Below are 13,390 nucleotides of genomic sequence, written 5' to 3'. Positions count from 1 at the left end.
GGACAATGTTGAAGGCCCTGTACCCAATGATACCCTGGAAGCTACAGCAGAAAGGGGTTTGAAACAAGAGATTAGTGTTAAAAGACAGTCATTTTTCTAGAAGCAGATTTAGGATGACATTAGAATTCATCACACAGTCTGCGTGTTACAGACTCAAGCGATGGTACAAGTTGCTTCATCTGCTTTTCACAAAAGACACAGAAACACGGGCCAACCAGGCCCCTGGACGGCTTCCGCTGGAGCTTACCAGAAAGGGCTGTACACGTTGTCTATAAGACCTCTTGGTCTTACAGATGGAAAAACGGAGACTGGGTAGGTGGTGAGGCAAACCCAACGTCTCCCAAGGGAGGAGACCAGCTCCAGGACACAGCTGACTGCCCTCACAGCCCACCCCTTCCTTGCCTTGCTGTGAGACAGCTGGCCTTGGGCTCACGCCCAGATGACGGCTCAGGAAGGCTGGTATGTAACCAGCAGGGAGCTCCTTCCTCGGCCAGTTTAGGAACATGCTAACTTGGTGACCCCAACCTCCCTGTTCCCACTTAGAGACCCTTCAGAAAGGGGTGCCCGGCTGCCTTCATGAGGGAGCAGTGGGGCCAGGCAGCATTCCACAGCCCCAGGGAGACCTGTCCTGGCCAGGGGCGTGGGGACAGCAGCCATACAGCAGGGCACAGGCTCAGCCCTGGGAGCCAGCCTGGGGCATCCAACCCTGGAATCTGGGAGGGCGAGCAGGGGCAGGATTTGGCCAAGGCGTAGTGACCAGGTCTTCCCTCTGGAGGCAACCCTACTCCAGTGAGGGATGCCAGGGGCCAGGAAACTGACTACTGAGATGTAAGGTCCCTTGCCCTGGGGGCTGGGGACGAGGGGCCTCGAGTTTGTGCACATACCTGTGGGGGGTATGGGTGACCCTTGCCAGGAATGCCAGCCTTCAGCCTCTGTCAGACCCTGTGGATGGAGAGGGCTCAGCCACCCACACAGCCTGGGCCCTAAGGCAGCTCTGCCTGGCGACTAGGCATCCACATCTCATTCCCACTGGGAAGCACCCGGGGCCCATGGCCCCTCTCCTGTCCCCAAAGTGCAGGGTAGAGCTGAGAGCAGAGCCTTACTCCCCCACACACCTCCAGGCTGGACCCCCCCCCCCCCGGTCCTGGGAGTTCAGGGGTCATTCTCACTGCCCCACTCAGGATCCTACTTCGGCTCTTGCCCCTCAAACTCCCATCTTCCCCCAGGACCCACACCGGTGGGCCTCAGTGCTGCGATCACTCTCCCTGCTGGGTTCCTGACCAGGCTCTTCTCCAGAGGAAATGCCTACCCCTCATCTCCACATTATACAACCCCCTCATCCTTCCAGCCTTTTCCAGAACTCTGGGGACCCCAGGGACAAGTAGGCTCTTCCCAGCTCTGAGTGCCTCATGCCCTGATGCCACTACCCAGGCTGAAGACCTCTCTTGTCTCCCAGACTCCTCCAGGCCAGGCATCTGCCCTGTGCGTCTCTGCCCCTCTGGTAGCCAGAACCAGGCTGGACCCAGGAGGCTCACAGGCTGAGGCCAACCGCAAGAGCAGACCAGGGACGCATAGGAAGGCAGTGCTGGCTGCAGGAGTGAAGAGATGGAGGATTGCAGGGTGAGGGAACATGGCTGCAGAGGCCCTGGGGCAGGGACTCCCCATGCCCTACACCCCATGTGTTGGGCCTCAGGTCCCCACTCACCTCCCTGGGCTGGGTGGAGAGTGCTGGGGTCCTGGCCGTGGACCAGACTCTGAGAAGAAAAATAAGGGACTCTGGGGGGCTCTCCCAACCTCAGAGTCCCCAGCGGGCAGGGTGGTCAGTGCTCTCTCTGGGGGAAGGGCTGGGGCACCCCAGAAAGGCACTGCCTGCTAAGACTAGACACAGGCGATGCTATCTCAGTGGTTTTCAATGATTAACTCCCCCGGAGGACTTGTAAAACAGATTTCTGGGCCGCACCCTTGAGTATCTGTCCCAGTAGGTCTGATCTGGGGCCTGAGAATCTGCATTGCTAGTAAGTTCCAAGGGATGCCAATGCTGCTGGTTCGAGGCCACATTTTGAAAACTACCAACTTCCAGACTCTAGGCAAATGGCATAGAATCTTAGACTCCCATGGTGGGCAGGGGCCTCCAAAGGCACCCAGCCACAGGCAGTTGGTATACAAGGCCCTGGGCACCTCGGGGCTGAAGATGTTGCAGAGCATTGTCACAGGGCCGGTCCCTCTGAGGCTGAGCTGGGTAGCAGGGTACCCCATACCTGCCAGTGGTGGCGGGGTGGGGCCCACAGCCCTCCTCATCTGAGCCATCCTCACAGTCCTTCATGCCGTCACACAGCACCCCTCGTGGAGCACACTCACCAGAGGCACAGCGGTGCCAAGCCCCTGGGCACAGGGGTGCTGCCAGCAGGGACACAGGTGGGAGAAGGTGGCTGAGTGCTTCCCCCCCAACAAGCTGTCCCTCCCCCAGCCCACCTGTACGTTTACCTGGCTCACAGCCCAGCAGCTCCACCTGCAGGGAGATGCTGTGGTCACCACTGGGGACGTGGGGCCACACCCGGACATGCCGGGCCTGTATCATCTGGCCAAACATCTGCACTGGGGGGCGCACATCATCCCTGTTCCTAGAGAAAAGCTGCAAGGACAGGGGCCCTGTTCACCAGGCCCGGGCTGGCCTGTTCTTCAAGCTGCCACCCTGACCCTGCTGAGAGACCCCGCCTGATTCAAGTCTCCCAAACTTCAAGGAACCCAGAGCTCCTGCTCTCCTGGCATTAATCATCAGGATCCCTTAAGGCTGTGCGTTCTGGCCCTGGTGTGTCCCCAGAGACAGAATTAAGAGTCAATACGTGGTATAGCCTGATTCTTCCCGCTTCAGGAGGCTTGTCTCCCTGGGGGGGATACAAACCCCAAAAGGGCAAGGCTGTATCTCAGCTGCTCTTGAAATGATCCCTGAGATCCTCAGTGAACTTGACTTCACCCTACCCACCTCCCTCCACAGAGCTTTGCACCCTTGCCCTGCACCTGAGCCACTGTGGTTGCTTCCTACACCCTTTTGACAGCCCCTGCTACTGAGAGGTGTTCAACAAGCCTTGAAGGTAGGAATGTCCCTCAGGAGACTGGAAGGCCTCCAGGACGAAGACTGTGGGACCCACAAAGAGGCATGGTGGGTCACTGGCCCAGGAGACTTGGGCAGCAGTACCTCGGCTGGGGGCAGGCTACCAGGCAGGATGTCACTATAGTTGTGCCAGTGTAGACCATCACTGCTGAACTGGAGCAGGTCCAAGGACCCAGCCCCCTGCGTGATGATGCCTAGGGGGTAGGGCAGGGGTCAGAGCTGAAAGAATGAGCCCACCCCCAGCCCACCATCACTGCCCATTCCTCCAGCCCCCACCCCCCACCCCACGGACCAGTGAGGTTCTGGGGCAGCAGCAGGTCCAGCTGCAGGTAGGCGGGCCAGGTGTGCTGCTGAGCGTAAGTGTTCTTTGCGATGTTCCGACCCTGAGAGCCAGGCCCCGGGGTGGAAGCCCCCAGCACGGCAGCCTGGGTGGGGAGCTTCGGCTCCAGGCTTCCCTTGGGGAGTCGGGCCAGGCCCAGTGGAGAATAGCAGGGGTCTAGGTGCAGAGCAGAGAGGGGCTGGTGTTGGAGAGGGCAGAGGGTGGCAGGAGCCCTCCAGGGGGATAGTCGGGAAGTCACAGGGGAGCTGAGGGATGCCAAAGGCCCTGCAGTTGACCTCGACCCAGGATGGAAGGGGGTGGTCCCGGGAGGAGAGTCAGACAAGCAACTTAAGCCATGATGACTTCCAGATCCTGAGGATGACCATCCTCCCGTGGAAGGTGGGCAGATCCCAGAAGGCCTGCCTCCCCCCTAGGCTGGAGACCCCTGGGCAATTTCCCGTCTGCTCTGCAACAGCATGTGGCCCTCACCTCCAGGCGGAGGCAGAACGTAGGTGACCAGAGGGGGTCCAATCTGGGGATGGAAGGCTGGAGAGGGGGTAGGAGTGGCCATGGGGTGGATCATCTGGTTCTCACCTGTGTAGGGAGACTCGAGGGTCAGGAGGGGAGACCTGCAGATAGGCTCACACCAGCCCCTGGCCCGGCACCCAGGGCTCTCCCCTTCTTGGAGCACTTTCCCTCCCAGGACTTCCCAGGAGCCCCCAGAACAACCTCCCAGTTGGGAAAGGCCCATCCTCCTTCCCTTGGCTTGAGCTGGGGGTTTCCACTTCCACCGAATATTTATTTAGAGAACACAGAATAAAACCGCCAGCCTGAAACTACTTCAGGGCCGGGACCAAGCAGCTGCAGTTCCTAATCCAGGGCTGATATTGCTAATAGGGGACCTTTGTGGGCCCTAGAAAAGGTATCTCTGGATAGAAGCAGCCCTGTGGTTGGGGTCTAGCTCCCATTTGCTGACTAACTTGCGTAGTGAACAATCTATACAACTGTGTATGCTGCCTCTCCTCTAACCTCAGCAGCCTGTAGGTGGACTTTTAGGATGAGCAATCTGGACCCATAAATGCCATTAGTTTTCAAGCCTTTGTATTTTCTTGTTTCATTTATTTTTATTTTTTTTAAAGATTTTATTTATTTATTTGAGAGAAAGAGACAGAGATAATGACAGAGAACACGAGTAGGGAGGAGAGGGAGAAGAAGGCTGCCCACTGACCCAAAAGGACAGAGAAGGCAGGCAGAGATTGAGACCCGACCTTAGGAGGGCAGAGACAAGCCTTCCCACCCAGAGGGCCCCTTCCTTCCCCAGGATCCAGGACCCAGACTCCTTCCACCCTGAGGCTGGGGTAGTTGCTCCCCCCTCTGACTCTGACTCTGACTCTGTGCTGCCACCTGGGGCTCCCTCTGAGTACCTGCCCTCCTCCTATCCTAGGAGTTCCCCAGCCATTCTCCAGACCTACTCACCAGGCTGGGCGCAGTAGCAACATGAGTCTCCCATTCCCTCCACCAGGACCCAGCCCTGTGGACACAGAGTCGGGCTGGACATGCTGAGCTGGCAACCCACCAACCTCTGACCCAGTCTATCAGCAACCCTGGCCTCTGCACACTGCCACTAGCCCCCCCACCCCCACCCCCACCTCACCCCTGCTACCCCAGCCCCAGGCCCCTCTGCCCCCCTCACCTGGGGGCAGCTGCCCAGCGGACAGTAGAGGGAGCAGTGCACGGTGCTGTTGTGCAGACACTGGCAGACTCTGCAGGGGCCCTCTCGCCAGCGCTCCCCCACACCGTGGACCCGGCCCTGCTGCTCACAGCCCGCACAGGGTTCTGTCTGGCACCTGCACAAAGGGCCGCCACCAGCTGAGTGGGCTCACCTAGGCAACCAACTTCTCCTGATGTGCTGGGAGTGAGTGGCCTCCCAGGGCTTGGGACTTTCAGTGGTAAAACCGGGAAAGTATTGGGTCAACTGGGAAGCTTGGTCTCCCCATCACCCAGATCCCACCTCTGCACCCGAGAAACTGCAACTGGCCCATGAGAGGGGCATGGAAGCAAGCTATGCCAAAACCCTGGCCAGTGGAGCCCCTTTCAGAGGGGGTTGGGCAGCCAGACCCCACTACTTTCAGAGGCATGGGGATACAAACCAGAGGACCCATACCTGCCCCTAGACTTGTGGGCTCCCTAATCCCCCTTTTGGACCTGGAGGGCATAAAACTGATTCAGGGGTTCCCCAAAGATGCGCTGGGAATCCTGATGTTTAGGCTGATAGGGCTCAGAATAGGGAGGTTCCTCATCTGGGGTCCATGGTGCACTGGAAGCATCTCGAGTGAGAAAGGAGACACCAGTGGCTTCCTAATTGGGAGCTGGGGTTGAGGGTTGCAGGTCCCCCCGGAGTGGGTACAAGTACCTGCGGGCCTTGCGGTGGATGCCACGACACTGGCGACCTTGGCCGGAGAGGCGGGGGTTGTTGGGGCTCCGGAAGGACCACTGAATGTTCTGGCTCCCACAGGGGCCCAAGCACTCAGCCCAGGGGGACCAGGAGGACCAGCCACAGTTCACTGAGGGAGAGCCAAGAGTCAGGGGCCAGTAGAGGGTTGGGTACCCCACCGGCTGGCCCGGGAGGGGACGAGGGACCCCTTAGGAAAGGCCAAGGGCAGGAGCTCACCGGCACAGTCTGGGTCGGGCCGACAGCGCTGGGGCCGCCCATCTTGGCAGGTGCAAAGTTGACAGTTGGCCTTGATGCGCTGCCCAGGCCAGTACCGGGCTCCATCCAGCAGGCAGGGGCACTGCCGGGGCCACACACACCGCCCCTCACTGCCCAGCACCTGGCCTACAGGGCACCAGCAGCCTAGGGGAAGCCCAGGGTGAGGCTTCCCTGCAGAGAGCTCCACCTCTGCAGATACACCTGCCACCCCCTGGGCCCAGGGCCCCCCTTACCTGGGCTGCTACAGGGCTGGTTAGCTGAGCACACAGCCTGACCAGAGATCTCATCACAAGTCAGAGGGCAGGGGGCACAGGGCCAGAATACCAACTGCCCAGAGCAGGTGGCATTGGGGCAGCCATCCTGAGGGCAGGGCCCTGAGAGGAAATCAGAACCAGAGTCTGGGAAAGTGGGTCCCCTGCAGAAACAAGCCACCCAGGAGCAACCTCTCCACACCCTCCTCCCCACAGTCCTCTCCTTCCTTGCACTCACTGATCTGACGGGTGGCGTGAGGGCCTCCAGGTAGCATGGCACAGGTCCGGCCCCCGTTCTGGGGGTGTTGGCACTGTCGCTGACGGGTCACGGTACCCATACACGGCTCAGTGCACAGGGACCAGGGAGACCAGGAGGTCCACTGGCCATCCACTGTGAGGAGGAGGGGCAAGACAGGTTGGTGGGGGTAGGACATGAGGCCAGGCTGTGAGCCCAGTGGTCTTCCTCTCCTTTGCTCTCTCCAGGGGCCCCCACCTAACCCGCTGGCCCTCCCGGGCACCCCAGACCCCTCACCTGGGCAAGCGGCTGTGAAGCAGGCCTGCGTCTGGTGCTCAGGGCCCCCACAGCGCTGCAGCACCGGCAGATGAGGTGGGGAGCAGTGGCGGCTCCGGCCCTGCACCCCAGGCCCACATGTCTGGCTACATGGTCCCCATGAGTCCCAGGGGCCCCAGGCCCCACAGCCCTGCTCTTCTGGGGAAGGCCCTACGTCCCCTGCCAATTTACAGTCAGGCTGTCCGTCACACACCTAGGAAGGGAATGGGAATTAAGGTTCCTCTCGAGTTGGGTGGCACGATGGCTCTGCCTCCTGTGCACCCCCCCACACACAACCTCACCAGCTGGAAACTGATGCAGAGGCCATCAGGACAGGAGTATTCTGGGCAGGGAACCCTTGTTCCATTGGGGCTTCCTGGGGCTGTCACCCCCTCTGAGGGGAAGAGAAGAGAAAGCAGACAAGGAGTGAGAACTGCCCCACATGCCTCACCCCCCACCAGCCTAGGCCTCCCCCAGGGGAACAATGTCCTACCACAGCCCAGCTCATCTTTGCCCTGGGAACAGTCAGAGATTCCATCACAGAGCTGCTCGGGGTTTAGGCACAGCTGCAGAGCTGAACCACACCAGAAGAGGCCACTGCACGGGGGCAGCTGGGTGGAGCCTGCGGGCACCAGAAAAGCGTCCTGTTGTGCCTCTCTCTGCAGAGGGGCTGGCAGGGGGAACCAAAGGCACTGAACCTGAACCTAGCCCAAAGACACCTTTGGGAGGGGTCTGGGAGGGGCGGGCAGACCTGGGGAGGGGTGGAGCCTTGGGGTGGTCCCCTCCCAGGGACAGGTCCTCGCAGGGACAGGTGGTGGGAGCCGGACAGGGTGGATTTGCAGGGGCACAAGGGAACCCCCAGGTCTGGTGGGGTGGAGCAGGAGGGGTAGCCCCAAAACAGGCCCACTGGTCATGCCCACAGACCCACTGCCCTCGGCTTTATCCCTTCTTGCCCAAATGTGGGCCAAAGCAAAAGCCCCTTTCTTCTCTCCCTTGGGCCTGGGTGGAAGGGCAAAAGTCTTCAAAGACAGTGTCATGAAAAAGATCAAAGGAGGCTCTGACGACGGGACACCTCCGTGGCTCTTCCCCGGCTGTGCTGCAGGGGTGGGGAAGGACCGGGTCGGGCGGCTGTGCAGCGCCGGGCTCTCACCGCAGGCGGCAGGGCCCTCGTCTGAGCCATCCGGGCAGTGCGCCTCGCCGTCACACAACTGTGCGGGGGACACGCAGGGCCAGCCGCAGCCGTGCTCGTCGCTGCCGTCTGCGCAGTCCTCCTCGCCGTCGCAGAGCCAGCCCCGGGGCGCGCATTCGCCGCTGCCGCACGGGAACTCGAGGGGACCGCAGGGCGGCGCTGCCACGGGCACCCGCGCTAGACCAGGCTGCCCGCCTCCCTGCGCCCTGGCCCTGAGGGTCCTTTCCTGCGCCCCGACCTTCCCCACCTGCAGCCCCTCCACACGTCCAGGCGCTCCCGCACTCCGCTCCCGCACTGGTTTCCCAAAAGCTGTCCCCTCCTCACCCAGGAATTCCGCTCACCACCTCCAGCCCCCTCACATCAGTGGGAAGGCCTTGGATGTCACGAAGTTAGATCCCGACTCTTCCAGCACCACTCAAACCCCTTTCAGGTTGCGAATTCTAGTGTCTTGGGGGCCTGGGTCTGTGCTACCTCCCCCCCCCGCCCCTCAGCCCCCCCACCCCGCACCTGCCTCAGTGCCTCCCTCTGAGATGCTCTCCCCACCTCTCTTTCCCAGGCCTCTAGACTCTAGCTTTTTCACCCCCTTTCCCCCAGCACACTCACCGGAGCTGGCACCGGCCAGGGGAGTTTGGACAGTCTCCCCAAAGCCAGTGGAAGAGCCAGGCAGAGTGCCGGCCGGGGGGGTGGGCAGCGAAGGGAAGGGGCAGTGCCCAGGTCCCTCGTCAGCTCCATCTGGGCAGTCCCAGATCCCATCACACAGAAGGATGGCCCCCACGCAGGTGCCATCAACACAGGACACCTCCCCAGGAGTGCAGTGCAGCTGCCCTGCAGCCAGGGAAAGGAGGGGTGGTCCCAAGGCACTGCCCCTTAAGCTCACTGTTTGGGGTGCCCCTATTCACACCTCTACAGGTGTCAGTTTCCTAGCAGGAACCTGAATTGCTGAAAGAGGGGAGGCAGGAAGGTTGGGGCTCACAAGACAGGCCTTGTGGGAGGGGGGTGCCCAGTGGACTGGAGTCCAGAGGGGAAGACCACTCACCCAGACAGGCCTCTTCATCAGCAGCATCTGGACAGTCGGGATGCCCATCACAGAGCAGCGTGGGGGGCAGGCAGCGCCCATCAGTGCAGGTCAGTGAGTTGTGGGGGCATGGGCAGCCCCGCTCATCTGTCCCATCTCCACAGTCGTCCTGCCCATCACAGAGCAGGGCCAGGGGCAGGCAGTGGCCAGAGCTGCAAGACATCTGCCCCTCCCCACAGCCTGGGGTGGCGCAGCCTGGCATGAGGCAAGCCGATAGGGTCAGGATGACAAAGGGTCCTAGAGAAGCCCCCCTCCCCCAGAAAGACCAGAACAGCCCTGCCCACCAGGCATAGCCGCTGGCAATGTGAGCTCAGAAAGCCACTCTAGCACAGGTTTTAGTTACCTGTACGACGACTGACCCATCACTCAGCCACTGCCCCACGCAGGCAAGGACACTCACCCTCCTCGTCTGAGCCATCGCCACAGTCATCCTGGTTGTCACAAAGCCACCTGTGGGGCACACAGTGCCCACTCTCCTGGCATGGGACCTCTCCCTCTACACAACCAGGCACCGGTTCCTCACAGCGTGTACTGTCACTTCCACAAAGCCACTGACTGTCCTGGCATGTGCTGAGCACACAGTGTCCTGGGATCAGTCACAGCGCTGGGCTTTGGCAGCCCAGGGTCATGGGGCTCCCCTGAGGCCCCCCCACTCACCAGTTCCCACAGCTGTTTTGCAGTATGGTCCCTGGGGGGAAGAAGCTGCCGCCTGATTCACAAGGGCAGGAAGCTGGTTCTAAGCAGACTCCTCCTGGGATCACAGGGGGCAAGACTGGAGCAAATGGGGCACAGCAGCCCCTAGCGCCAGTCCTTTGGCCATGACCTTGTGGCTCTCTTCCCTGTCCCAGCACCACCAAGCACCACCCCCCACTACCCCCCACCACCCCTACCCCCGCCCCTGATTCTGACTCTACCCACCATGCAGCAGAGTCCCCTTGGGGCAGAAGCAGCCCTCCACACAGGCAACAGCCTGGCAGTGCCACCCAGGCTCAGTACCATGGTCATGGCAGGTGGAGGGACATATGGGGCCACAGGCCTCATATACCTGGCCCCCTTCACACTGCAGAGCTGGGTAGAGAGGAGAGAGGCTTGGGTCAAGGTGGTGCAAGGGCATCAGCAGGTAAGCCAGCCCAAGATGATACACACGGAGCACACGGGGCAGCATGGTGTAGACTCTTGCTGAGCCCCTCTCAGGGCTGTTTGTAATGTGAAAGTTCTACAGGAAAGCAACCTCAGTGTGATTAAAGTGTGCGCACCACACATATTTGCCCTTGAATGAACACACAGCTTGCTTGCAGGCCAGGAAGAGCATCCACAAAGGAGCTGAGGGCTTGGTGGAATTGGGCATCGGGGACTGAGGGCAGGGCACACTCACGGCAGAGCTCCTGGCTGCGCCAGCGGACATAGAGTCCGCGCCGGGCACACTCATCTGCATAGGTGGCAATGGCTGAGCAGAGACACTCACAGTCACCCCCTGAATCGCAGCTGTGGAAGGAATTATTCAGCCCCTGGACCCCAGCCCCAGCCCCTCCCACCCGTTCCCACCTCATCCCTGGCTCACCCCTCTCACCCGCAGGCATCATACACACACCACTCGTAGTGCTGCTGTGGGGGCACCTCCGCATGGCACGGGGCAAAGAGCGACTGCAGCATCACCCCGCAGCGGGCATGGGCCCAGTCGGCCCGATGGGCGTTCACCTGCAGGCACAGCACCGTGGACCAGCCAGACCCCATCTGCTGCACCCAGCCCCTGAATCCTCCCCGCCCTGCAGGTTTCTGCAGCTGTCCTGCACACCCTTCCCCCCCACCTGCCCATGCTCACGGTACAGGGGTGTGCCAGGTCCCCTGGCTCGGGGCAGAGTGGACTCAGGTGCCAGGAGTGGGCAGCCAGCTCAGCTGTGGGTTCCAGGACACCCTGGCGGCTCCGCAGGTCATTGCTGGCATCTCCATCGAAATCTCCACACAGCCCAGACACACGGCCGCGGAACTGCGGGGCCAGCTGCACCAGGACCCGGGTACCTGGGCAGAGAGGGCAGCAGGGTGCAGCTTTGTGCAGAAATGACCCCATTGGCCCTCATCAGGGCCAGGGGCAGGGGAAGACCAAGGCTGGGTACTCTGTGGGCCTGTCTAACCATCAGCACAGGTACTACACCTGTTTGTTTTTGTTGTTGTTGTTGTTTTTTTGTTTTTTGCAGAGCTGACTGGTGATAAGACATCAGCATCTGGGGGGCTAGGGCAGAAGTAGGAGCGCACCCTCCTAACTAAACCCAGGTCATGGGCAACCGGGAAATTCCAGGTGGGAACCCCCACTTCAAGACAGACTATGGCACCCACCAGCCCCAGAGGCTCAGAGGGCAGCCCCGCTGTGCTGACCGGGCGACCCCTTCCCACATCAGGCGTTTCTTTGGTTTTCCTCAATTTCTCAGTGACTGTTCTTTCTAAAATGCCAACTGCTTGGGTTTGGGTAGTGGGATGTTAGGTTTATTTCCATTTCTTCTTTCCCAAACTGGGTATTTTCTAAATGTTTCTTTGGCAAGGAGGTATTGCTTTTACATCGAAGAGAAACATAACTTTAAAAACATAATTTGGGAACTCCCACCATTTGTAAGGAAGAGGAAGAGTCTGTGGGGTGTCAGCCTCATGACACTAAGGGGACATGGGTCAGATGGTTAAGGGTGGGGACCTGACCTCCATCCCAGAGCAGGCTGAGGCCCAGGCGGGTCGTGAGCAGCAGGAAGAGACCAGCACGACGCAGGCTCAGCCCAGGGCCTGTGTAGACCTTGGGGGGTGTTATGCTCACCCCATTCACCATCACTGCCCGGCCTATGGAGGAAGACAGGTATTCAGGCTCTCCCTTGGACTGTAAGGGCTCCCAGATCCTGCAAGAGGCCCTCCCCGGCCTGCCTCGAACCTTCCTTTTGCTTCTCCAGCTGTGTGACCTTGGGCCAGTCATTCGACCTCTCTGGGTCTTAATTTCTTGGAGCCTTCCAGATTATGATTCCCAACCAAGAGGAGAGAAGAGAGGTGCCAGCCCCGCTGCACTGATAGTAAGCAGTAGAGAACCCCAAGGCCCTGGCCCCCCATGCAGAAGTGTGATGCCACCCAGCGTGCCCCTCCCTCCCTGGCAGTGTCACCCTTCCACGTTGCAGCCACCTCTGAGCATGTGCACGACAGTGCTCTGTAGTTGCACGGTCAGGGCTTTGGTGCAGGTGAGGCCGCTGGCCCTGCAGGGCAGGTTCTGGGCAGACACCGTGAACCGACCACTGGCCTCGCGCACCAGCAGATATTCGCAGGCTCCAGGGAAGGTGAAAGCCAGCCCATCAAAGGTCACGTAGTGGGGGGCACCCGATGCGTGGCACCGTCCACTGCACTGGTGGCCTGTGCAGTGCCACTGCCGACCCTGACATACACTGGGATGGGGGTGGGGGCAGGGAGGCAGAGTCATGAGTACATGTATCCAGGGGATGAAGCTGTCCAGGTTCCAGGTGACAGACCCAAACTGAGGCTTGCGGGAATCCTGGAAAGCCCCCAGTGCCCAGGTCAGTCTGGTTATCCCACCTCATCCTAGTTCAAGGGGCTAGACATACCAAATGTTGCAGTCCTCCTGGATGGTGGCGTTGGGCAGATACCACTGCCCACCGTGACGGCAGGGGCAGAGCTCAGGAGGCACACAGCGTTCCTCCTGGGCAGAGGCCGGGGACAAGGGGGCACCCTGGAGGGCTGCCAGACTCACCACCCATTGTTTCGGGCAATGCCCCAGTTAGAGCAGGCCCCGTGGTGCCCTGGGCAGCCCCCTCCCAGACTTACCAGCAACACGGTCCCTGGGGGACAGACACAGCTCCCTGTGCTGTCTGGGGGGCAGGAATGGTTGGCACTAGGGCTGTCACAGGTGAGGAGGCAGGCACCCGGGACATAGATGAGCTCATGGGGGCAGAATGTCTGCTGGGGGCCACAGTGGTGAGCAGAGCAATTCCAGAGGCCCCTCTCCTGGCAGACACTGCCGGGGTGGGGAGGGAGGTAAGAGGCAGTCCCAAGGCAGGACTCACCTCCAGACGCCTCTAGTCTGACCTGGGAGAGTCTCAGGAACCCAGGGGGTCTGAGGCCCTAACGTTGACTCCATTGACTCTGGAGACCTGAGCGTCTTACCCCCACACCCCAGTTACAAGCACAGGAAGTGGGGCTGC

At 60.7% G+C, this 13,390-nt stretch overlaps 1 protein-coding gene across 10 annotated transcripts in view; it reads right to left on the bottom strand.

The window, feature by feature from the left end:
- SSPO (SCO-spondin) overlaps positions 1-13,390 on the bottom strand; it is a 51,804-nt gene that overhangs the window by 30,317 nt on the left and 8,097 nt on the right. For 7 of the 10 annotated variants that reach the window (XM_072765061.1, XM_072765054.1, XM_072765056.1 and 4 more), the window contains exons 18-46: positions 13,014-13,203; positions 12,794-12,888; positions 12,360-12,616; positions 11,895-12,029; positions 11,029-11,225; positions 10,777-10,904; positions 10,582-10,691; positions 10,125-10,274; positions 9,864-9,957; positions 9,607-9,776; positions 9,168-9,401; positions 8,735-8,956; positions 8,093-8,290; positions 7,436-7,564; positions 7,245-7,336; positions 6,925-7,156; positions 6,631-6,783; positions 6,375-6,515; positions 6,103-6,285; positions 5,845-5,995; positions 5,125-5,278; positions 4,908-4,962; positions 3,921-4,025; positions 3,405-3,608; positions 3,197-3,306; positions 2,485-2,632; positions 2,259-2,397; positions 1,706-1,754; positions 885-942 (exon numbers count right to left, since the gene is read on the bottom strand). In XM_072765061.1, coding sequence (XP_072621162.1) covers positions 885-942; positions 1,706-1,754; positions 2,259-2,397; positions 2,485-2,632; positions 3,197-3,306; positions 3,405-3,608; positions 3,921-4,025; positions 4,908-4,962; positions 5,125-5,278; positions 5,845-5,995; positions 6,103-6,285; positions 6,375-6,515; positions 6,631-6,783; positions 6,925-7,156; positions 7,245-7,336; positions 7,436-7,564; positions 8,093-8,290; positions 8,735-8,956; positions 9,168-9,401; positions 9,607-9,776; positions 9,864-9,957; positions 10,125-10,274; positions 10,582-10,691; positions 10,777-10,904; positions 11,029-11,225; positions 11,895-12,029; positions 12,360-12,616; positions 12,794-12,888; positions 13,014-13,203 — 4,283 coding nt within the window. Of the gene's footprint in view, positions 1-884; positions 943-1,705; positions 1,755-2,258; positions 2,398-2,484; positions 2,633-3,196; positions 3,307-3,404; positions 3,609-3,920; positions 4,026-4,907; positions 4,963-5,124; positions 5,279-5,844; positions 5,996-6,102; positions 6,286-6,374; positions 6,516-6,630; positions 6,784-6,924; positions 7,157-7,244; positions 7,337-7,435; positions 7,565-8,092; positions 8,291-8,734; positions 8,957-9,167; positions 9,402-9,606; positions 9,777-9,863; positions 9,958-10,124; positions 10,275-10,581; positions 10,692-10,776; positions 10,905-11,028; positions 11,226-11,894; positions 12,030-12,359; positions 12,617-12,793; positions 12,889-13,013; positions 13,246-13,390 lie in introns of those variants that run through there. The other 3 variants (XM_072765063.1, XM_072765062.1, XM_072765064.1) reach the window with 2 other exon arrangements.

This window comes from Vulpes vulpes, chromosome 7 (genome assembly GCF_048418805.1).
Source record: "Vulpes vulpes isolate BD-2025 chromosome 7, VulVul3, whole genome shotgun sequence".
Classification (NCBI taxonomy): domain Eukaryota; kingdom Metazoa; phylum Chordata; class Mammalia; order Carnivora; family Canidae; genus Vulpes; species Vulpes vulpes.
The sequence above is the reverse complement of the archived record's forward strand: the minus strand, read 5'-3'. Positions and strand labels throughout refer to the sequence as shown.